At 44.2% G+C, this 24,045-nt stretch overlaps 1 protein-coding gene across 5 annotated transcripts in view; it reads right to left on the bottom strand.

Moving 5' to 3' along the window:
- LOC147128235 (pleckstrin homology domain-containing family G member 1) overlaps nucleotides 1-24,045 on the bottom strand; it is a 59,668-nt gene that overhangs the window by 23,656 nt on the left and 11,967 nt on the right. Inside the window, exon 1 of one of the 5 annotated variants that reach the window (XM_086018852.1) lies at nucleotides 7,740-8,032. The exons of 3 other annotated variants lie outside the window; for them this stretch is intronic. Coding sequence is in view for 1 of the 2 variants with exons in the window: in XM_086018848.1 (XP_085874974.1) it covers nucleotides 3,706-3,715 (10 nt within the window). In the remaining variant the exon portion in view is untranslated. Of the gene's footprint in view, nucleotides 1-3,705; nucleotides 4,073-7,739; nucleotides 8,033-24,045 lie in introns of those variants that run through there. One more of the 5 variants, XM_086018848.1, reaches the window with a different exon arrangement.

Here is a 24,045-nt window from a genome sequence, read left to right as displayed (position 1 = left end):
ATGTTAATTGTCACGATCTGACCGCCTAAACGAAGTCCAAGAACATCACTCCGCATGGTTGCCTTTGAATATTATATGGTACAAATTCAACACGCAAAAAAAGCCAAATAAAACACGGGTGAACATGAGAAATGATCAAAAGAGAGCAAACCCAACTGTGGAGTACAGAAGGACCTTGAGGGATGAAAACAATCCGTTCTGGGATGCTGGTAAACCACAGATTTTCCCTTTGGGAAATGATGGAAATCGGTCATATTTTCATCAAACTATCACATTTCTTGCAACGTTTTAAAGTGAATTCAGAGATTTGTTTTATATACATACAGTAAAAGTTTGAATATAGTTCCTGAAAACGTGCAAAGACTGAGAACTATGTAGTTCTCAACTGTGGAGATATAGCGTTAGTCTTTTGGATTATTTGGGGGGCGTGGCTAAAATGGCGCCACGTGACGCACTTCGGAGGCCGGGAAGAGTTCGCCCTCCCCCGCGATACAAGAACTTCCAGTGCCTTTCTTCGTAACAGCTTTTATCCGACGCAAAAGCGATGTGCAGTTAGCTAGATAGCTACGCCTACACTTTAGAGTGCCTTGTTGTCACCTGTGAGTGCGCGCATGTCATGCAAAGAAGGCGGAAGGGCGGGTGGGGTCTGACGTGACAGTTGGTGCGTGGTCAATTTAGAGTGTGTTGTCATTAGCCAGAAGTGACTAGCAGCTAGCGTGGTCAATTTAGAGCGCCTTGTTGTCGGCCATTAGTGCACACACATCACGGAGAGAAGGTGGAAGAACAAAGAGCTGCCGGGATGTATTCCAGCCGCCTAATGAGGACAAGCACTTTAAAAAAAAAAAAAAAGTGGATGACAGACTGGTGTCGGAAGAACTTGAATGCATTAAAACCCAATTACTTCATGCTAACAAACCGTGGCGCTAACTTCATGCTGTGTGCATTCCACAGATGTTTAATTCAACCACGGCGGTCACTATTCTCTTTTCTAGGCCAACTGAGCTCACGGTCTAAATATTACACATGAGAAAATATATTGTAATATTGCAAAAATGCTGAATATGTGCAAGAGGGAAAGGAGGAGGCCCCCGAAGAATGAAAGTAGGAAGAGAAGACGTAAGGGGAGGACATAAGGTCAAACGCCACCCACTCCCTTTGCTTTTTTTGCCCTGCCATGTTTCCTTTCTCCCACCCGCGACCGTCCAGCAATTTGAATCCATCCGTTTGTCGCTCTGAAACTCTCCAAAGTCCAAATTTGATGTCATCAGCAGGACGAGCACAACCCCCATGTGATGGAGATGCAGACTTGATGGCAAGTGACGCTAAGGACCTTTCAGTGTCACTCAGGATTTCACAGCAGCGCTGAGGCCTTCCAGAGGGGAGAGGGCAGAGGTGGGAGAGGCCAAGGGTGGGATTGTAGTCAGGAGGCGGGGTTTGCCACATGGCCAAACGTATCATCTGTCTCAACAAAGACCTGTGCTGACTAGGCAATCCGTTACACGTTTTGTTTTGTTTTTTTTTGTTTTTTGTGGAGGATGGGGTTGAAATTTCTCACTGGATAACACTGCACTGGCCAGGTTTGATATCATTGTCATTCATATTTTGTAGGTCAAACTGTAAAATGTATTTTTTGTTTGTACTTTTGGTGGTCTGGAACATATTATTTGGATTGTATCATTTCCTATAACGGTGGTTCTCAACTGCCGCCACCCGAGCACTTTCATTTTCAGACTTTCCGGGAAGAGGGTAATCACGAAAACCGAGGTTCCACTACAATATAAAGTTACAGGGAAAAGAAAACATAATTAACAACTAATGTGTGACTCAATAGCTGCCTTTTTAACTGCCTCGCCAAAATTGGTTCACACACACACAGCTTCTACAGATAATTGGCTGAAAGTAAGTGTTTTTGTTTTTCATTTCCTGGCAGTGAATGATGAAGGTCAACGTGCACAATGACTCATAAATTCCCTCATCAACTTGCACTGTCTTCCAACAAGTTTCACTTCTGTTTTTGATATGCAGGTTGAAATCTGCAGCGTCTCGCCCCGGTGGGAAAACATCCCGGCGCAAACTTACACCGCCTATTTTTAGGGCTGGCCACCCGTGCGACCCTGGTCTCATTCTCTGACCTGATTGGATTTCAGCCCGGTGAAATACCTCACTGCTGACATTTTCCACACACTTAAAAGAATGCTTATTGATCAGAACAAATGATTCCAAAAGAGACGTGCCCTCTGTTTTGACCCTTCTTCACCCACTCATGCAGTGGGGGGGGGGGGGGGGGGTGCATCCAAAGGATGACTGGGTGGGAGAGAGGCATGGACAGAGAGCTCGCCATTGTCTCCATAACCTCAGAACCAAATAGTTTGTCCTAAACAGTAATTATACCCCCCCCTCCTTACTTGCTTTGCCATTTGTACCCCCCTCCCCTCCCTTCCCCAACTGGGCTACCCTTAAGGCTCTAATTTGGGTCACAGGCTGCAGAATGGCATCCCAACACTCCCAGCGAGAGGAAGCTGGGGCCTGCATTGGCTTTCAGAGCTGTAAACTGTTAAACTCATAAAACTGTTGTCATGCTTTTGATTACTATATTGGGAAAAAAAAAAAAAGATGATTTAGGTCTGCAGTCACCTCAATCAAATTCACGATGTTTCAAAGCGTGAGACGGTGAGCCTTTCTTCCACGCACATAAAAGGACCAGGCCCCCCTATTGACCCCCCATATAGAGCAATTTGTGGTTGTTGTTGCTATACTGTGTAAAAATAGGCTGGAGAATATGCTATGTTACACTGGCTCAAGCCAACATTTTCCCGCAATCACTTCAACAAAGTGCCACTTATATCCTTATTTAACATTTACAGGCAGTCTTTTAAATATAACCCCCGTTTACAAACTCATTGCAGGGCATGAAAGTTTAGATGATTTTTGAGCACACTAATTGGTTTTTGTAATACTGCCTTAACATCTTTTCTGGAGTTGTCTGCTCTCTCTCAATAGTTTAGAAATCTGAAGCACACTTCATAAATCATACAAATTAGACTTCCATCCATCAAAAATTAACTGACTGCAGCTACATTATGGATTACTAGTCTAGTATTCCCCAAATAATATCGGTAAAAACAAACAACTAGAAAGCGTGATTAAACAGTCGTGTTTTGTCCGTAAAAAATCATCAGAAGTATTGAAGCAAAAATAATTTAAAATACACTGGCTGCACAATTATCACTTTAAAAAAACACTAGAATTTCATGGCTGCAGAAGGCCACAATGTATCCCACCGTTGCATCCTCCAACTTTGGTGTACCATAAAAGCTACTCAACAAAACAATCAGACTCGATTAATCGAATGAAACGATTAACTCTTTCAAATGACGTGGCTCAAACCTTTGATGAAACAGACACCATGTGGGCACCGCAAATGTATTCAAACGCCATCATCAGTAATCTCAATCCAGAAAGGTACAAATGACAAATGGTGTTCATACAACAGGCCGGCCGCTGCGGAGCCACTTCACACGCAGCTGTCAAACTGAGGACCAACTATCACACGCACACGCCACCAACGAGCAACACGGCACCATCACACACTAATCGTGTTAGAACACACAATGTTAGAACACTGCAGAGAGTCTTTTTTGCCACCGTGTCGTTTGAAGACAACTTTTTCTACAAAACGCATGCATGGAGTGTTTGTGCGCTTACCAGTCGGCATGGTGGCAAGTCAAAGTTCTAAAAGTGACAAAGTGAAGGATTTCCCCACTGCATCACATAGTCCAAGACGCAGATTCCCTCATACGACCCTCGGTCTTCCTTTCATGTTGAATCCCTTCTCCCGGGAGCAAAAGTGTGCGGTCCACTCCTGGAAATGTGCTCCGCTCACTTGCACTCATACGCACGCGGAGACTTGCTACTGTGTCCTTTGGTTCAGTTCAGTGCAGTTCCGAGGGGGATCCCTTCCTCGCACCGCTCTTCATCCTTCCCTCCTGTGGCAACACATCCACCGCACGCATGAGTGTGTCTAAAAGTGTTCCCGAGTGGCTTTCAATGCGAGTGTGTGTATGTGAATGGCCTCTGCTCCTTCCCTGCTGGCTCATTCCCCTCCCCCTGACTCCTCCCCACCCAGCACTCCCAAGCCACAAATGACAAGGAGTTCTCCATTAAGTTCTCTCCGGTCTCTTCATCTTTTCTCTCAACGTCCAAGGCTTCATGTACAATCCGACTGGAACTGCTTGGGAGGGATCACAAACACACACGGTGCGTGTCTGTCTGTGTGTGGGAGCGCTTGATCAATAGTCCGGCTCAAACAAAAGCTCCTCGTTCCAAGGCCGGGGGCAGCATTGTGCGCGAGATCAGAGAAAACTCAAACAGGACAATGAAGTGTAAGAAAAGACGCGGGAGGCCCAGACGCATCATGTACATGAAATGTTAGGGCGAAGGGGTGGGGGGAAGAAATGACCGGCATCCACAACAGTCTCAAACCTTTTCCAAACGTTTTTGGAACCATCCTATTTCTCCCGTTTTCGATACCTTTGACCTCACTAGGGTCACAGGTGGACTGGAGCCCAGCCGAGCTGACTTTGCGTGAGAGGAGAGGTACACCACGAATTGGTTGGCAGCCAGTTGATGTTATGACAATTTACAGCATCTTTCTTCAACTTTTCTTGGTACCAGAGAAAAGCGCTAGCGCAAGCTAATAGTAAGATGTGTTGCATCATATAACACAGGTGTAAAACCTGGTCAATAAGTATTAAAAAGGATTAACGGCAGAGATGGGAAATTCAGGTCCAGGAAGTACAAACCCTGCCATAGTTTGGCTTCAGCCACAGGTGCTTCTGGCAGGTAAACGAGCTCCCTGAGTTTCCCATCTCTGATGGATTTCCCATCTCTGATTAACGGGAACTTCGAGAGACACCTGAGTGCAGTGGACCCCTATTTGGCACATATCAGGGTCAAAATTCGGTATGCTAGAAGCCTAGCTAGCTGTCTAGCTAGCTAGTGCCGCAATGGGCAGCAATAGTTGGACAACAGCCGCACGATCGGCGAGGCAAAGAAGCTTATGTGTCCCTTTAAGGGGAAGAATAGTCTCAGGCTAAAGTGTTGACGAGGACAGACGGTAGGACTGAGAGTCCCAGCAGCATGGGGCCACCCCCCAGCTCACTAGCAATACAATAATCAAGCCCCCCTCGACCATTCTCTGGACCCCAAGAAGCGCGACCCCTGCTTAATGGCCTGAGGCTCCGCTGACCCACGAAAGCCTTAAAGCTTCACCCCCAATCCAAACGCCGCCTCCAAGCGTAATGAGCACCTCTAACTTTGGTAAACATACACGGCGGCGACAGTCCGAACGCTTCGCTTCAGTCAAGCGCGACCAGCTGATGACAGAGAATTGCAGCGGCGGTCTGCCTTATCTGATGGCCCGTATGTGCTCCCTGAAGTATGTCGACCTGAGAGGCACTTTGGTTCACAGCTTCGCAACACGTAAACACGGCCAGACAAATTAATCAATTTCCTCAATTTTACCCAAAGACCGAGTGCTTTAAAACAAACTTTAATTAAATCCTTAGAAGAAAAAAACTGCCTTAACTGAGTCTCAGGCTCTTTTGGCTACACGGTCGTTCTAGCAGGGTCACTATGGCGACCGCTAGCGTTCATCCCCAACGCAAAGTGTCATGGTGTGAGGATAGCAAACGCTTGTTGCCAATAAACTTTTTCATTCCTCATCACGCCGGCCCAGCGGTAAAGCGCTCACACACACGGCTCATTCAACATTTACTGGCGCACACACACATGCGGTATTTGCTTTTGGACAGCATCGTAAACTCGAGCCCGAAAGAGAACGGCCTCTTGCAAACGCTTAAGAGTGTGTGACGAGACATAAAACGAAGGCACACAAGCGTACGACGTACACAAGTCGGAATGGGCCACATGAAAGTGGGAGAAGAACGGATGCAAAGAATGAGCGAGACTGTGACTAATGACACGAGTTTGCGGGTGGCGGAGGTTGGGGAGGTCATTCATATACAGTTTCCCCCCCTTCCCTTGGAGACCCTCGCTGCGCTTGTCACATGCCAGATGGATCATCTGCAGACACACATCGTTTTCATTCCATACGCACAAAATTCACAGGGATCTTTGTTGTCACCAACTTGAATTCAAACGCTCTAGTCTTCGCCCACTCAACTCCCTAAAACGTGGACACTGGACGACCATTACCAAGCTCTCTCAATCTCACACGCTCTGTTTGAAATCATTAAGTTGACATTAGAAAACTTGATACATCTACCTATTCATGAATGAATAAGGACTTCGTTTAGTTGTTCGGTCCAGGAATTCAGGAAATGCCCGAGTGATGTGTGGGTTTCGCTTTCCCAGATTTTACGGGGATTCCAGATTCCCGGATGGTCTACCCCAAGGCTGTCTGCTTGCGGCGCCAAGACAAAATTGGGAATTTGGGAGTCTTGCCGTCCTCCTCCAAGACTTTTCAGTTCAAAGAGAAGTGAGAGGAACGTCCAGCAAACAGAGGGACCATCCTGGTGGACTAAACACACGACAGTATAGTGATACTAACTAACAGTGGCGGCACCACGGCTTTACTGGAGCTCAAACTGGGAAAGGCAATAATGATGGGAGATGTTAGTGTTCAACTTTTCCGGAGATGAGAAAGAGTAAAAAGACTTCACACCATTTGGATTTATGTTCTTGGGTACCGTGTGTTAGGGTATGTGCATGTGTGTGTTTGAGTGCTTGTGAGTTATTGAGGGTGTACAGTGGCGGATATGTGGAGGAAGCTGTGTTTGGCCCAAGATTAAAAATACAGGACGAGGGTCCCGCTCCAGGAAAAGGAGTCCAGTAAAGGCAGGGAATGAGGGACTTTTTGCCATCAAGGGGAAACGTGACATGTACCAAAATACGTGTTCATGCTATAACAACGTCACTCATGATGGAGACAGTTAACGGAGTGTACATACGTATAATTAAAAAAGATTTGTTGCATATTTGTTTTGAACCGTCAAGAAAATAATAACCAACAACTTTCTCATACCGGCAAATGATTGTGGGAAAATAGAGTTTATCCTGTGCAATTTTCTGGAAAATAATCTAATTTCAATGTCCAAGGTCATATGATCTCTGACTGAATTACTGTGAAAATGTTCCATTTACTTCTTCGAAAAGTTACTTTCATGCCAACAATATCTAAGTGGCCGGATGCAATGTTCTAATTAGCCATGTGCCATAAACCACCGTCGGCCACAATAAACCCGTCCCCTTGGTGTGTGTCCCATTTGCTCGCTGCCCCAGTTCACATAAATTGGGACGTGTGTGCACTCAAATTGAGAATTGCAAGTTTTACTTTAAAGTGCTTCAGGTAAGGATAGAAAAGCACATTCACTGAGTTTCAAACAAAGACAATTCTTTGAAAGATGTGCCGAGTATCTTAAAGACAAAATATTAAAGTAAAACTACCTCATTGGCCATTTAGGCCATTTAGGCCAATGAGAATACAAAGGGTTAAAGACAGTGTTATTTGGCCAGCTCTCAAATTTAACAAGCAGGCAGAGGTCGCATTTCAGCTAAAATGACAGTTTGCAGTGCAAGTGGCTTTGGTGGAATCAGCCAACTAAAATCATACTTGGACTTGACTAAATGAACTCATTTTGTTGTTTTGCACTTGGACACTACTCACAGTGCTGTTAGCCCACAATCAAACACAAAGACAATGACAAGCTGTCACTCACCTCCGGGTGAACATTCCCAGGACTAGCTTTGCCTCGGACGCCGGTACCCTAGCATCCCATCACACGTTAATCCCATGTCCGAGGGTTTGAAGCGGTCTCGTTTGGAAAAAATAAACAGGCGATCCAATCTGTGCTCCACACCTGTGTGAGGTCGGCTCTGACAGTGAGAAACACTGGGAGAAAGTGAGACAGCCAAGGAGATGGGTGTGGGGGGGGGGATGTATCAGATGGAAGCAACCAAACCGACTGCCCACTGACTGGGAGGAGGAGGCGGGCGGGGAGACTGGGCGAGAGCAGCTCCCGTATCTGAGCAGCACACTTCCTGACCAATTATTGCTGCAAGACTGGCTCCTCTCACTTCATCTTCCCAACTGGCCTTCGCACTCTCCTCCCTGCAATTGTGCGGTTGGGGGATGGCTGCAAAGAAGCGGCGAGCAGCCAGGACTGCGGCGGGCAGCTGACCCAAAATGTGATGAGGGTGATCTAGATTTATGACTCCAAGTCATGTGGAAGAGGAAAGGAAAGGAGGGCATGCTGCCAAAGTGATTTCTGACTTGAGCGCAGAGATCCGCTCTTGATTGCCGACTACGTAGAGGTTGGAATCAGCAAACTCAAGGTTCCACGAGATATTGGCCCACAAAGAAAGGAAACAACCAATGGCGTTACTTTCACCTCAAATGCTGAGATTCGGCTGCTTAGCCCTGGTCCTTATTAAGGTCAAAGATGTGAGCTCCAAGGTGCACATGCAACCTGACCTGTGATCAAGTGTTTGCAAGGGATAGTCATCTGGTCATTGTTCTGCGTTCCTAACTAAGCAGGATGGAGGAAAGCCCCCTCCCTCATTGGCAGCCGGTGGCTGCTGTTCCTGCCCGCCCAACGCAAAGCTTCCGGACACGGATAAAGCTTCTCTCAACATTTACTCCGTCCCTTCCAGTAAAGACGCAAGCACACGTGTGTTCGCTGCGCAACTACAGATGGGGTCACACTTTGACCTTTGATACGTTCGCTGCGGCAAGACCTCTTGAAGGCAGCACTAAAAATTCCCGGAGCGCAGAGCTTCAAATCAAGTGACTCCTCGGATTCAGGGTTGAATCTCGTCTCTGCACCTTCGTCTTCCCTTAGTTCCAAAACAAGGTTCTTGAAAGACGTTAAATTGTCCATCGGTGTGAATGTGAGTGAGAAGAGTTGTTTGTTGACACATAAAATGTAAAGTGATCACCCGATCCTGATTTTGAATCTGCTTTCAAGCAATGAATCTTTCAAGCATGGAGCAAACTGTTTTTGCAAACAACAGGAAGAGCAATCACCCCGCTGCTCCACCCTATTTCCTGCATGTCTCATTTAGTTGTTTACAGATGAAGCTATCAAACAGGATGCGCGATCATTCGGCAGGTGAATCACGCTCATGTGGCGGCCTCGTCACCGATACTGATTTCAGCGATGGTGTCTCACGTCTTCCCGGACTTCCTGCGGACATATGATGACCGCTACAGGAAATGTTGACGGTATCTTTGCTGTTTGACTCGTTTGGTGTGATCCTTGTGACTGTCGTTTGTACTGCGGCCACCTTTCAAAAGTCAGGAGTAAAGTAATAAACCGCAAAACAACCTTTGGTTTGTAGGGACTGTGTCGAATGACACAACATGATCTCACAGGCTGACTGACCTCATACAAGACTCTATAGAATGTCTGTCAGTTCAAGTGCACCTCAAGGCTGTTTTTCTGCAAAGGGTACCCGGGAGACTTCACCGAACAAACCTCCTTTCCTCAGCAAGAACAGAGATGACCGGTGTTCCAGCATGACATGACCCAAAACTCTCCAGACTCCCCCATAGAGAACTTGGGAGGGAGCTGAAACTTCGAGTTACCAAGCGGCATTCGAGGACCTGGAAGGATTTAGGAAGTTTCGGTAAAGACGGGTGAGCCAAAATCCCCCCCGAGCTGGGTGCAAACCTGGGGATCGTTTTCAAGAAACATTCTCATAGCTGCGCTTACCAACAAGGGGTAGCAATCTTAAGCAATCTGACTGATATTCTATGAGCAGAAAAAAATTGAGTTTATTTCTTTGTTTGTGAGTAAATTTCCAAATTCAAAATTCAACAGCTGACTAAATCAATATTCGAAGCACTGTAAAGAGAGGTGGTGGGCACAGTACAGTGTGTAAGGCCCACTCTGTTGCCTACGTCTGATCAGAGCATGTTGGACGGTTTAACTGCAGCCTCCTTGTTATTCTTGACTCACGTCACGCTTTTCACCTTAATACTAAACACATGGACTCACCATAGCAGGGAAGCAAGTGTCAGCGACGCTCTTTAAAACCTCACCAGCTAAAAAAAAATCATTTTCAACTTCCTCTGTATGTTCTATAGCTGCCAACAACGAACTACAACCTATGATTTTAAGACTAATTCACTCTGGGATGCTATTCCATCAAAAGCCACGAATTGAAGCAGTCGTCGTGCGACTTGGAGGTCTTCTCTGAAGGGCTTTGGACTCATTTCGGAGGCTGACTATTTTGGTTGAGTTGGACACGACTAGCGCAGTTAAAGCAGCTTGTTTGATATTTGTCAACCTCTTTGTAAATGATGTCTACATCATTGTTACTTTTTTTTTTCCCCTCAGTAAAAGTGACAGGTTTGTGCATGATGGAACAGTTGTCAGGAAAGTTTCCACTTTTTGAATTGGTTTTTACATGGTTATATTAACAGAGGTTACATTATTTTGACAGTTGTATGGCACTTCATTTTACTTACAACGACTTCATCTTTCCAGTTAATAGCTCGACTGTTTGAACTTATTATTCCTATCGTAAAAGCGTATAGAAAAAAAAACCCCACCATGACCCCGGAATGAATTGTTTTCACCCTCGGAGGTTACACTGTATTGAGATCGTTGAATACCACAATCTTTTTTTTTTTTTTTGAAAGAGTACATAAGAAGGATCGGAGAACAAATTTGATGGCAGAACGGTTGGAACTTGAATTCAATAACGCCACGGGTGAGTGCAGCTTTGTGATTATTAGTTTCTCTCCTGCCTGTGTGGGTTTTAGCGGGATAAAGAGGCAGGAGTGTGTGTTGGCAGCTTCCCTTTGACCCGCGGAGGCTTACGTTCCCTCATATTGATATGGCGCTAAGACTCTGCGGTTCCCATGCCAAGCTCCAGCCCCGCTCTCTCTCTTTAGGGAACCTAAGATGTCACGGCGCACAAAAGGAGCCGTGAAGGCCGTCCAACTCAAGCGGGGGCTATTATTTACAGTAGCAAAGGAAAATGGCTGCTCTCTGGAACACCAACTCCCCCCGTCAGACTTCTGTCTCCTCGTAATGCTCCCCCTATTTTGCCCTTTTCCAATCCCTTTCTTTCATTCGCCGTCCTCTTTTCTCAGCCTCCGTGCTATCCGCCAATCAGTCCCGACTCACCGCCGAGATTCGTCTCCCCCGACATAATAAGGTAAGTGGTGGGTTTTGTTGCCAGCGAGCCCAAAATTAGAGGTGAGCCCTCAACTAAGGCTTGGCAAATCTTCATTGAGCCCTTTAAAACTCGACTACCCCAAAGAAAAAAAAATCTACTCTGATCTCGGAAAGAAATTCCTCAAGGTGAACTTGGTCCAAAACAAGTAAGAAGCTTTTAAGGACTTTGTTTTGTGTACAGTGGAAGGAAGGGCCTCACAAATTGTTCCCACAAATTGGAAGCACACAATTGTCCAAAGCAACATATTTAAATGTATGGTGGAAGCCCGAGTTAAGAACGACCCTTTTTACGAATTTTTACCTTTCACGAATTTACCTGACCATTTCCACTATATGCTAATTGCTTACAGTAATTAAGCGATTGTTAGACCAACAATTGTAATAAAATAAATAGGCAAAAATATAATAATTATCAGTAATTATGTAAAGTTATTTACAACATATTTTTAAAAGTGCACCACAATTTAGGATTAAAAATAAAGATTAAACAAGACAGTTTTTCACCACTGCGTGTACGCTGCATGCGCACGTTAGCAACGAGTCCTAACTCATCCCACATGTGACCCAAAGAGAAGATGGGCCCCATAAAGCCGTCCTTACCCGCAGACACGCTGACACGGCACTTTTGACGCTCGACAGACACAAACAGGACGATAATCTCCCAGGTGACAAACACAAACGTCAGCCCGGCTGCGTTCATGATGTTATTGATGGTGATCAGAACAGCAAGCTGTTTTTAAATGCAGACACGGTAGAGGTTTGAGGGTCACTTGGAAATGTACTTATTCTTCAACATAAACCGTGTTTCTTTTTGAAATATATATTTCTAATTAATTTACACACACGCACATGTACGTACACGCACGCACACAGTGTACACCGCTCATCGGGCTGAAGCTATTTGAGTAATTCCTATCTGTACTTTCTTTGTGCCGTTATCTGCCATTAAGATAACTGCCCACTTCTCTAACCGGCTTGGATTTCAGAAGAAGTGTGCTGTTCATACAGGCCGTCAGCGGCCGCACTGACAACACCCAGCAGCCTCGGCCCGGCCTGAACCGGACCCCAATCCTGCGACACACAAGCACACACATTGCATGTGGACACACGTCCCCATGGAGCTGTAACAGAACCCAGAATCTAGGACGCATGCCCGAGAGAGATCCCGGCTTGAAATATAAAACATCACTCAAGAAAGGAGAAGCGGCACTATGTGCTCGTTCAGACAGCATGCACACTCGTGAGCGCAGGTCAACATGTTTATTCGAGAATACGTGCATTAGTCCACTTGGCCTGGCTCCAGGAATGCATGTGATAGAAAAGGAAAAAGGTGCCTTTAAATTCACAATTGTTCCCCTGTGGGGTTTTTTTTTTTTTGTTATTATTGAATTTGAGACTTGAAGCTTCACTGCTCTGACAGGCCTTGATGGATAATGTGAACATTGGCCTGTTATTCTCTAGAATGAGACACGTGTGGGCCGTTTACGTGACTCGGTAGGTGCTGCCGTTATGGTTAGCAATGGAATTAACCCTTTCATGCACAGCGGTCACTACAGTGGACAGCTATTTAAAAGTTGCTTTCGCCTATATTAGTTCATCTAAATTTTTGAAAATATTTGAACCCTTTCATGCGTTAATCACGATTTGATGTAAGTGTTTAAAATATAAATATATATTTTGGGATGAATTAATACAGGCGAAAGCAACTTTTAAATCACTGTCCACTGTAGTGACCGCTGTGCATGAAAGGGTTAATTGGGCGTCGACTTGAGGTGAAGCGCATTTCACAACATGCCGTGCTATGTGAAAGCAATCACAACAAAGCTAACATATTATTGCAAATGCTAAAAAATGGAAAACTTTGTTTGACATTCAAACACACTGCAACCGCGCCATCTCAATACAGAGCAACTTTCTGCAGTACAATTCGGTCATTACAAACAGGAACACGCGCGCGCGCGCACACACGCATTGCAGTAGAACTCCACTCATGCAGACATAAGGGGCTATTTATAAACCACTTCCTTTTATTTACCCAGCTCATTGTTCAGACCACATCTGTTGAGGGCCAAGGGCACAATGGCCAGTCCGGAGCTGACCACACACTGACACACACGCACGTACATATAACACACAAAGAGTACGACAGACACAAGCCGGCATTCAAAAATATCCACGGCTTTTGTTCAAATTCTGAGTGGCAAACTCCAAAAGCTGATACCACCTGTTAGACATTCTTTCTCGGAGACGCGCACGCACACGCACACACACACACACACACACACCCACGTCGGGGGTCCTGGCACAGTCTGGCATTTTGCTGAGTGTTCGAGATGACAGCTTGTTACATGCCGCCTGTTTCATGTCAGCTTTAATACAAAAGACCTGGACAAGCCTTTAACCTTGATGGCCCGGAAGGCTTTCAACTAACAAGACTAATGGCGCAGTCAGCAGCGGTGGGAAGTAACCGTGCTGAAAAATCAATTATTTCGTTTTCTGTGCTTTTTAACTTCATACTTTTTACCCGCTAAATTTGAAACCGAGTCAGGAAGGAATGGACAGCAATGACGCGGAGGAATGTGAACCAGGGGACATGGAACGCATTTGACGAATATAAAAATAAATCCAATAAAAATGAAACAAAATAAGGACAGGAGTAGAATCAACACTTGCATTTTTTTTAGCTTTTTTTTTTTTTTTTTTTTATAAAGAAGTGGACTACTTTACTTCAATACAAAGTGCGGGTACCTTTGCCACCTCTGACAGTGAGTCACACCAAACTCAAAGTCACATGGAGCAATGCTGCGGAAATAACAGAAAAGTTCCGAAAACAAAAATAGGCATTTATTTATATGGCGCCAAATCCCCATGAAGTGGTTATCTCTATTCCAGTTTGCGCTGTCCCTCTTCTCTCTGTCCATTTACTCCGAGTTATTTCCGATGAGGAAAAGTGGCCCTGAAGGGTAAACAGCTCTGATTGTTATCGTCCCAACATGTCCGCAGGCGAGACGTTGACGTCGCAGAGTTGGGAAAGCGTAAAGGAGGTGCAGGAAACCAGCGTGCTATTTATTTTTACACAGCAGCCCACAGCTTCAAATGTGTAACTACAGAGCCGCAAATATGAGCTGAAATCCGCATCATTTGGAAAGAGCCACCAAATCTGGCAGCACGAAATGAAATCTGGCATTTAGTGTTGTTATAGACAAATTGGAAGCAAGATAACAGATCTGACAGCAGCTGACTTCATATTTTTGGTTCCGGTTTGTTTTTTAGGCAAGCAAATCGTTAAAAAAAAAAAAAAAAAACATGTGGGCTGGAGCTGATACATACAGGAAAAAAAAAAATCATAATTCAGCAATGATTGCAATTTTAAGTTTCAGCAATGTTGAACAAAGCCAAAGCGATGTGAGTGATTTAAAGGGAAAGTCAATCCCCAAAATTTTCTTGACAGCCTTAAATATTCCACAAACACAATATTAATCAGAATGCTGTGTTTAGGCTAGTTAAGGCGCATAGAACATTTTCTTGTCAAGAAAATTTGGGGGTCGACTTCCCGTTTAGAACCATAATGTCTTAAAAAAAATTGCACGGTCAAAGTTTTATACAAGCACTGTTTTAATACACTTAATTGCCTAAAATGGACTGCACTTGTGGAACTGTGCGAGTACAAATCATAAATACGTGCAACCTCTGCACAGAGAGCATCGCGCCAGATAAACAGCTGTTAAGAGCTAGCTCGGCTGTAAGGCTAGCCAAAAAGTAACGCCTTGCGAAAAGCTCATTTCCAAGCCCACCGCCGCTCCGAATCTGACGCTTGCAGCCGAGCATCCGCGATCTGAGGGAGTCGGACCCCTGTCCGGCTCCAGACGAGAGGGGGCCGCCGAAACGCTGCCGAACAATAAAACAAAGGCATCATAGTGCGGCTGGTGCGGGGGGGGGGTCGGGATAGAGGGAGTGCGGAAAGTGAGAGGAACAGCTGCTGTGTGGGAGACTTGGATAAAGGGGAGTTGGTGGTGGGGCGGTTAAGGGAAGCTGGCGGAGGGGGGCTTCTCTTTTTTCAATGGCGGGGAGATAAATTACTTTTCTGTTTGTTGTTAGGGCGAGGCCGCCGCCCCTCGCCAAGCCACGCACATACTGACAAGACCACAAAGACGCTGAAGACCAAAGCCCAAAGCTGACCTGTCTGCGCAGGGGGCAACCGACACATAGTTAGGCTGACTCACTGAAAGCAAGCAAGCTTAGGGGGAATTGCTACACGGAAAAATGAAAAGAAGACTTATTAAGTTGGCTATAAAATAAGAAAAAGCATATGAGTCCGTTACAGCCTCTCAAAAAATAACAATGTGATGTGTTTTTACGTGGTTTGATGCTACAGACCAAAACACCCGTAAAAATACGCCTCTAAAAACGTTGTTTTGCTTTTTCTCTGTTTTTTTGCGGGGGTTTTTTTCGCCAAACATTTTGCGGAAAAAAAATGCTTCACAAGCAGGGGTCACCAACATGAGGCCCACGGGCACTAGGTAGCCCCCAGGGACCATATGGATAGACGGCAGGAATGGCTGGTCACCCTAATGGAGTGTTTTTCAATGTTGTAAAAGTGATCCAGTGAAAATGGAAACCTTTGCAGAGATTTATAGAAAAGGCACTATTGTTGTTGATATGAATGATTACATTTTTTTCTTTCTACATTTTAAATGTATTTTTTATTTTATTTTAAATTTGCCTGCTCCTAAGAAGCACCCAAATATACCAAGCGAAAATACTATCTAAGACGGCATATAACAAGGAGCCACTTGTGGAGCACCCTGTCGTACGTACAACATGCGCACTGTCGGCAGTGGGCCACGCGTAGTAGTTCAACGTGCCAACGTTCAAACACAGCTGCACAGCCCACGCAGCCAGCTGCGGGGAGAAAAGCAGCCAAAAGTAAACCTTTGCCACCGGAGCCTCGAAAACAGTTATTTGAGCCACTTCGGATCACATAGCCCGCCTGCCTGCTCTCTAATTTAATAGGGCAGCTAAATAACATTGAAATGTTTGCCAACTTGCTTGCCACTGCTTTTTATACTGGTCATTATGACCCTCCGCCTTTCTCACGTACATTGAAATGAATGCGCGACCGGGAATAGAGCGCCGTATTCATGGAGACTGTAGACATAACAACAGCAGAGAGGAAAGAGCATATATGAGGTCTCGGGGAGGGCGCGCTAGGGACCAAGCGGGGGGCCCCCACATTGCAACACATTCTGGCTTCAAGTGCGAGTTGCTTTCGCATTAGCATAGAAGCTACGCAGAGGCTTAGCTTCACAAGTTAAGCCTATGTGTAGCTTAACCCTAAAACACAAGTCTTAGAACTTGTACAGGGGAAGCTCGAAAGTCAAACGCACTTGATGACGTACAATTTCCAGTTCCATCTAAATTTGGGGAAAACATAAAGTCAAAATGTTTGTTCGCTACATTTTCGTTCTGACAGGGATTAGGCTTTAAGTAAAAAAAAAAAGTTTGGGACGTTTGGAACGTATTAATTGAATTTAGATTATTTTCTTTGGAAAAAAAATTGCTTCCGTTTTCATATATTGAGTTTTAGTGAGACTTTTCGGAAGGGATTAATGATGCAAACCAAGATCAGAACAATTCAGAGGTTGACAAACATTCCGGAGCAGATCGTGTTTGACCTTAGATATAAAAACGCTTGTTCTTTGAGAGAACCTGTACAAATGGGCCAGTCATCAACGTATCATATAATTACCAGCAGAGCCGTTGAAATTTAAATGAAGGTATAATCTCCCGCCAAATCCCCCTTTGACAGACTTTAATCTTTCTAAATCATATCTGATGACATCCCAGATTTCAGGTCCCAACAAAGGAGCCCTTACACTCGAAAGGGACGAACAAGAATTCGTACATTTTTGCTATTTTGACATTGCAGTGGGACCTTCGTCGCGGTTTGCAGCACAGTGGCAGAGGTGCGCCGTGATACGTCGCAGTTTAAATTCGGCTTCTTCACATGCTCTCTGCAACTGGCCTGCTTCTGTCAGTTATTTCGGTTTCACCCTACCAATGACCTCTTGGCTCCTTAGCCTTCCGTTTATGCAGCTACAATCTCCAGGCAGGATTGGGCCTGGTGGGGTCGGCCATGTGCACGGACCAATCATGTGCAGTATTATACACAGGCTCCTCTTAAAGTGTTAACAATAAAGTTTCTTCTTGTACAATTCAGATCGCGTGTCACAATAACGATCATTTCACATGCAGGGATCTGATCTATTGCGTGGTCCTCTTTCAAAAACATGTTTACATATTTTCCAAGATCATCATCTGGAAGCCAAACGGGGACAAACTTTCCCTCCCGTCTGTCCTCTCAAAGCTTATAATTACACGAAACGTGTTTTTGCAGCAAATCAAGTATAGAGGAAAACTGCGGCCAAATCACAGTTTACAGGTGAGATGGCAGGAATGCGCTTCCTCGCTGACACGCATTTGTCGGCAGATGCGCAAGATCTGTTGTGACACATGGGGCATAGTCAACAAATAGTGTGTGTGTGTGTGTGTGTGTGTGCGTGTGCATGTGTTTTAAACAGGCATGCATCAACTAAGCTGCTGTCTTACTTTGACAGGTCAAATCAAGTCGGTAATGCCGCCGCTATTTCCGTGTATTTGGTTCCTGAGCCTTCGGTAGGGACTTACCCAATTTAATGTACTTTTAATGTCACCACACTCTAAAAATACTTGGGTTAAATATAACACAATTTGGGGTAAAAAAATGGACCGATCCACTACTTGGGTTAATTTGATTAAACTTCCTGGGTTTTTTTCTGCAAAAACAACCCCAAAAATTGGTAGTTTAGGACAAAACAACCCCTAAAATTGGGCTGTTTTGTACATAACAACGCAAGAACGTAGGTCAAATTGACCCAATTATGGTTCGGTCCATTTTTGATCAAAAATGGTGTTATTTGTAACCCAACTGTTTTTAGAGTGCACTATCATGGCATCGTTTTAAAAAAGGTCAATGCTATAGAAAAACACTGGTCAAGAGGAGCTCTGGAAGCCTTTTAGCTCACAAGCTAGCTGGTTGCTAGTGCCTCTCATGGCACCGTGGAAGCTTCCTTCATGGCCCCCAAAAGTAGTGCTTGGTTAATTTTGAGTGTGTGTGCGTGTGTGCATGTGTTGGTTTGTTTATGTAGGTTGTCTGTATTTAGCCTCAAGGTAAGTAGGCCGGGTCAGTTGTTTCCAGATCGACTCTGTATGAACGACAGTTTGCTTTTTTCTGAATGATTCAATCCAGTATCATTGATTTTTGTTGTTATCGGTGCATGTTGATCCACAATAAATCCCAAAAGAGGGGGGGTGACTATTATTCAGCATTAAAAAGGGAAGAATCTCTTGTTGGTTCTCTAATACAAAAATATCACTGCAGGACAGAGCATGTCTGAGCGTGTCCGTCTGCTGCTGCCAGTCTCAGACGTGGAAATGTGGGTTGGACCTGAAGGGAGACCAACTACCCACCATAAATGAAAAAAATACACACACACACACCTGACTACAACAGGAAACACATGGCGATATCCATCATGTCTGGCCACACAACACAAGCACTGTGAATTTGTCTGGATTATAACAGGAAGCAGCAGAGCATGTGCTTATCCATCAAGGCAACAAAATGAATCAACCAAAACGGATTATTGGGACTAAGTCGGATTTTCATTCAAAATGCAATGTCGTTAAAGTGAAACCATCCATCCAACCATCTTTTGCTATCGCTTAACCTCTTCGGGTCACGGTTGAGCTGGAGCCTATTCCAGCAAAAGGCAGACTGGACCCTGGACTGGTTGTCGATTGCTGGGCGCATACACAGAAAGAAACTCAAATTCACTCTCTGAACTGAACCTGAAGTCAGGCAGGTGAACCACTACGCCATTAGTGAGTACAGTAAACCATTCCGGATCAAACATAATCCCTACCAGATTGGTTCTCAACCAATTACTTCTTCCCAATAACAAATACCGGAACTAGAAGAGTCCTGGGGTTGTTCTGTTCTGGTAAATACCGTAACATTAGCATACTTAAAGCAGCACCGGGCAAGAATTCGACCTTCATAAAAAAATTTCACAACACCTTTGATGAAACATTGACTTACAAGTAGTTGAATTGGACTTGTGTCATGGCCTGGGGGCGTCTGTATCGTTTTACTGGCACTAAGCAACTTTGAGGAGGATGGGAGCAACCCTGGCACACACAAAAAAAAATATGAATGTCCTGAATTGCTTCACGGCATACTCACGTCCTCCTTTCGCTTTAAGGAAGCCCCAAAACAAACCAAAAAAACTAAAGTATTGTTTCTTGTAATAATATTTGCTCAGAATACTCAGGAGAACTTTTTGCAAAGAAACCCAACACACGCTCAGAGGACCATCAAACCCGCCAAGAAGCGTCATGAAACGTTGACGTCGAAATCGCGGGGCCGCAGAAACGTTTACGTCATCTTCCAGTTGCGCTTCATTTAAAAGATTTAACAGCCGGGCGCAAGTGCTGATCCTCCACAGGCACTCTATTCAGCGAGTTGAATAGCGCACCTTCATGGAGGGATTTATCACATAACAAGTATCAATGAACAAGCGTAAAGCGAGACGGCCAGCTCGTGTCGGGACCACTCATTTCCCTTTCCTGTGCGGCCAGCAGGAAAAACCACTCAGCTGTGCGGCGTAAGGCGCAGGAGATGATGGATGGGCTGCAGCTTATCAGTCATGCGTGACCACTAATTCCATTTGGACTCGCTGTAATAAAAGGGTTACAACGGAAAAGAAACAAAAATAGTAACACGATGAAAATACCGCCACAATATCACAGGAAAAAAAAAGTTGTCGTATTATAAGTGCGTCATAGTTTGTTAAACTACTATATAAACGTATGGTGACTTCTTCACTGTATGTTTCTTAACAGTTATGCTTGTGGAAGTACAATTTATTTGCAGAAGTAGAGTTTTTCCTCATAACTTTTCTCGTCAGTATTTTTCTTTCACGATATAGTATTACAAAACTTGATGGATATGAAAATGTAAAAAATAAAACATTAATAAGGCCCAGTGGCCCTTCCCACTTAGTGTCGCCTCGATTTCTCCCCCTATTGTCAGTTCCGTCACGCCTCGGCCCTGACATGTGACATGCCAGCAGGGAAGGCGACCAGCCGAAGGTGAAAGGTCGCGAACCCCCCCCGCATCCCCCGGTGCCCTCCTCCTGCGGGTAGAAACGGTTCAGCGTCCTGCCTCAAGCAAGGATTTGTAAAACAAGCAGATATCACATCTCTCAACAGCAACAACAGGCCCAATTCCAAACCCAGAAGGCCAAATCCCGTCATTGGGTCACCTGCAAAATAGCCCTCTCAGAATAACAGTCGCTGTCATCACATGGATTAAGACTGTGGAATTAATGCATTCATTCTAAAGAAGAGCCTCATTAAAAGAGCGACTGAGTCTAGCAGGTGTTTGACGTGTGCTTAACAGAAATGATCATAATTCATGTAGTATGAAAGTCCCTCTGCCTGTAAGCACACCTATGTTTAAAAAAAAAAAAAAAAAAAAAAATGACAGTAAATCTCACCGATCTAACATCTGACAGAACAGGATGGGAGATGTTTGTTCTGTTGGAGGTTTAAAGTTACAGCGTACTCCTAGAGGTTGTTTAGTCTCCAGTTATGTTCTCACGAGATTTAAAAAATAAAATAAAAATAAACATACTGTGATGTGATGCGGGCAAAAAAAACAGCCATTCAACTGGCATTGATTTATAACGCGCGCATTAGCAGCCAAATACACATCTGGCTCACAGTGAATTATTAATTTTAAGATCAGTATCGTGTTTCATGTCAGTCGGGACGAGTCATAAATAATCAATGTATTGACTGGCAATCAGGTTTTATTACGTTCGGGGGAAGCCAGGTTAGCCATCTCCCCGGCTGTTAGCGCCTAAGCTAAGATAACTGGGCTATTGGCTACAGTTACATGGGCTAGTTGTAACCCAAAATCGATGTTCGTGCTTGTCTGAATTAAAAGCTCATCATTGGGACGCAAAAACAGAGGTGCTGGATTTGTTTGTATCCCCAGACTGGAAATTGGGTCACGATGAGGAACCTCAGGCAACAGGCCTATTATTCACATCCCGGCCCCTCCTTGCTCGGCCCTGTATTTTTTTTTCCCCCATATGGAATGTAATCTTATTCCGCTGAGAAATATCTGATACACATACTGCGGTCCAAGGAAATGTGTGCGTCCCTTTGTCTTGTGACTGTATTGTTAATTTCAATGTGATTTTGACTTATAGGTCCCAGTATACTTTGTCGTGAACAATAACGCCGCCGATTTGGCGCTCCATTCGGCTGCCTGGGCCTTGAAGGCTTTTGCATACAATATCGGCTTTCCCAACGCTGGATGACTTCATTGTCAACTGAAACCACAAAAATCCTGGCAGTGATAAGCATTTGGCCTCAGGTAGCAAGCGAACAGACAAACAATGCCGAAGCTGTCTATTAACATTGCTGACCTCTCGGCATGTCAGCGTCTCGGCTTCCAGTGAAAGACGTCGGCGACGGTTATAATCGTTTTTTTTTTTTTGTTTTTTTTTTCACCCCCGCTTCAACGTGAACGGACAAGTCTCATAGTCCAAATAGTTTGGAGTTTAAGTCAAACATTTATGGTCATGGATCTCCAGGTGTCAACAAGATAATTTTCACAGCACAAACTGAACACTTCTATAATCTTGAATGCTTTATAGGTTAGTCCATCTGGGGAAGAGTTGTAAAATGCTAACTTGAATTATGAACTTTATGATTTTGGTTCAGTTTAAATTTCTTAGACACTATTCGAGTTGTTGTAGTTAAGCAATGCAGGCAGACCTCCACCAAGGCCATACGATCAACAAAAGTGGAAAATTTGTCTGATTATTAGTAGGGCTGTCAAAGTTAAAGCTTTAACTATGGAGATTAACTTTAATTTTATAATGCACTAAAAAAAAAAAATAACTCAGTTAACTCAGTTTTATTTACTTCCTCTAGCAGCTGAGCTTTGCTCACTGTTTAGCCGGACTTAGAGGAGAGTCACTGATTTTTACCGAGTTTTACTATAAACAATTGCTCGACAGCTCATTGGAGAAATCCAAAATAATTTGCACACTTGCACAATTCAAATATTCATTTATTAGTTGTACATCTTTGGTGTATCGTTCAACTGTAGTATTTTACAGGAAAATAATCTTATTCAAGGATAAAATAAATCTATTAGAACAGTCTTTGAATCGAAATATCCTTTTATTTTTTTTCCACATGAATTCCAAGCTTTTACTCAAGTAATTATCGTTTTCAAGCTTCGCAAAAAATTGTAGTTGAAAAATACGATTAATCGCGATCAATTATGGAAAATGTTGCGATTAATTAGTTTTAAAATTTGAGTCGCTTGACAGCACTAATTATTAGTTATCTACTTCCTGGTTCATGGAGTGTGACAAACAGACAGAAGTTATAAATAGTTCCATTGATTTCCTGGTGAACCTCAAACACTTCTTGCATCCGCACATTCATCCAGATCATCACCAACCTCGATGAAATTTTGTCCAGATTGCTTTTGTCGTTTTTGCACTTCACCTACAAGTTTACATTGATCTTTAATTACTAGACAGCCAGTGAGAAAAAAAACAAAACGCCTGCAGGTCAAAAACCTGTCAGGATAATGTGTACATTTGTTTACATTAGCACGCTGTTCCAGACATTCTGACAGCAATTTTCAAGAGATTGCCATCAGCATTACATTGTTCGACGGTTTTCCCCTGGGCCAAGCTATATGGCCGCATACTGGAGACATCCATGCACTCCGCTCATGAGAACGCTTATCTCCGCCATCAGCTGGGAAATGCTGGGAGTCACGGTCTGCTGACTGAGTGTGTGCGTGCGCGCGCCCGCGCGTGGGAGAGCCTTTGTGATAGCGTACCCTGAGACAGAATGGGCTGTCGAGAGTTTGCCAGGATTAATGGACATTAGCACATGAGGTCATGAGGAAAGCAGGAAATGCCAAAGAGGGTGTGTAATGCCATCTCTGGCCGTTGCCCGTGTAGCCGCCCTATTATACGATATGTGCTGATCGAGTGGGAAAAAGAGTAGCGCTTTCATACGCATGGCAGACAACTCGGATGTTAAATATAGAGCGACGTCTGACATGTTAGATGAAGCGGTGTTCTTCTGTAGCAGTCAAGTCACGTGTTGGATAGTATTTACCGTAGGCCATACATTTGCATCATATGGTCCAACATAACTTTTTGCATGATTACCAACTAAATAATTGCCAGTGTCTGTTACTGAAAATCTGGCGATGACCTCATTACAATGTCGACCTTTTTTCTAATCAGTCAACCTTTCAACCTTTTGATTTCCCACGACATTTTAACGGCAATTATGCATTACACTGTATGCTAGCCACATAATAAAAATATCACGTTCACATGGCCAGTGTCAAAGGCTCGTCTCATTCCGGTTAGTGAATTATAAATAATTAATTAAAGAATTGATTATATTTAAATATGATAAGATAGATAATTACTGGACCATGATACAGTATGTATAGCAAACATGTCACTTGCTGTATCTAAAGTGGGAGGAGGTTTAGCTAGACCTCCAGAACGTGCAATTATTTCCCATCTTCATGTTTCTTCACATTATTAATAAATTCAATTCTTTTGAAATACTTCAAAAAAAGGAATGGCAAGTCTATTAACGTTCTTAAAGGAGCCGGGATGTTCACCGTCGGCTCGAGCTATCCCACCCTACTTTACAGACAGCAGACTGATGGAAGTAG

This window comes from Filicampus tigris, chromosome 20, assembly GCF_054856515.1.
Source record: "Filicampus tigris isolate MCC_2025a chromosome 20, RoL_Ftig_1.0, whole genome shotgun sequence".
In the NCBI taxonomy this organism is placed as follows: domain Eukaryota; kingdom Metazoa; phylum Chordata; class Actinopteri; order Syngnathiformes; family Syngnathidae; genus Filicampus; species Filicampus tigris.
This window is presented reverse-complemented; position numbering and strand designations above follow the sequence as displayed.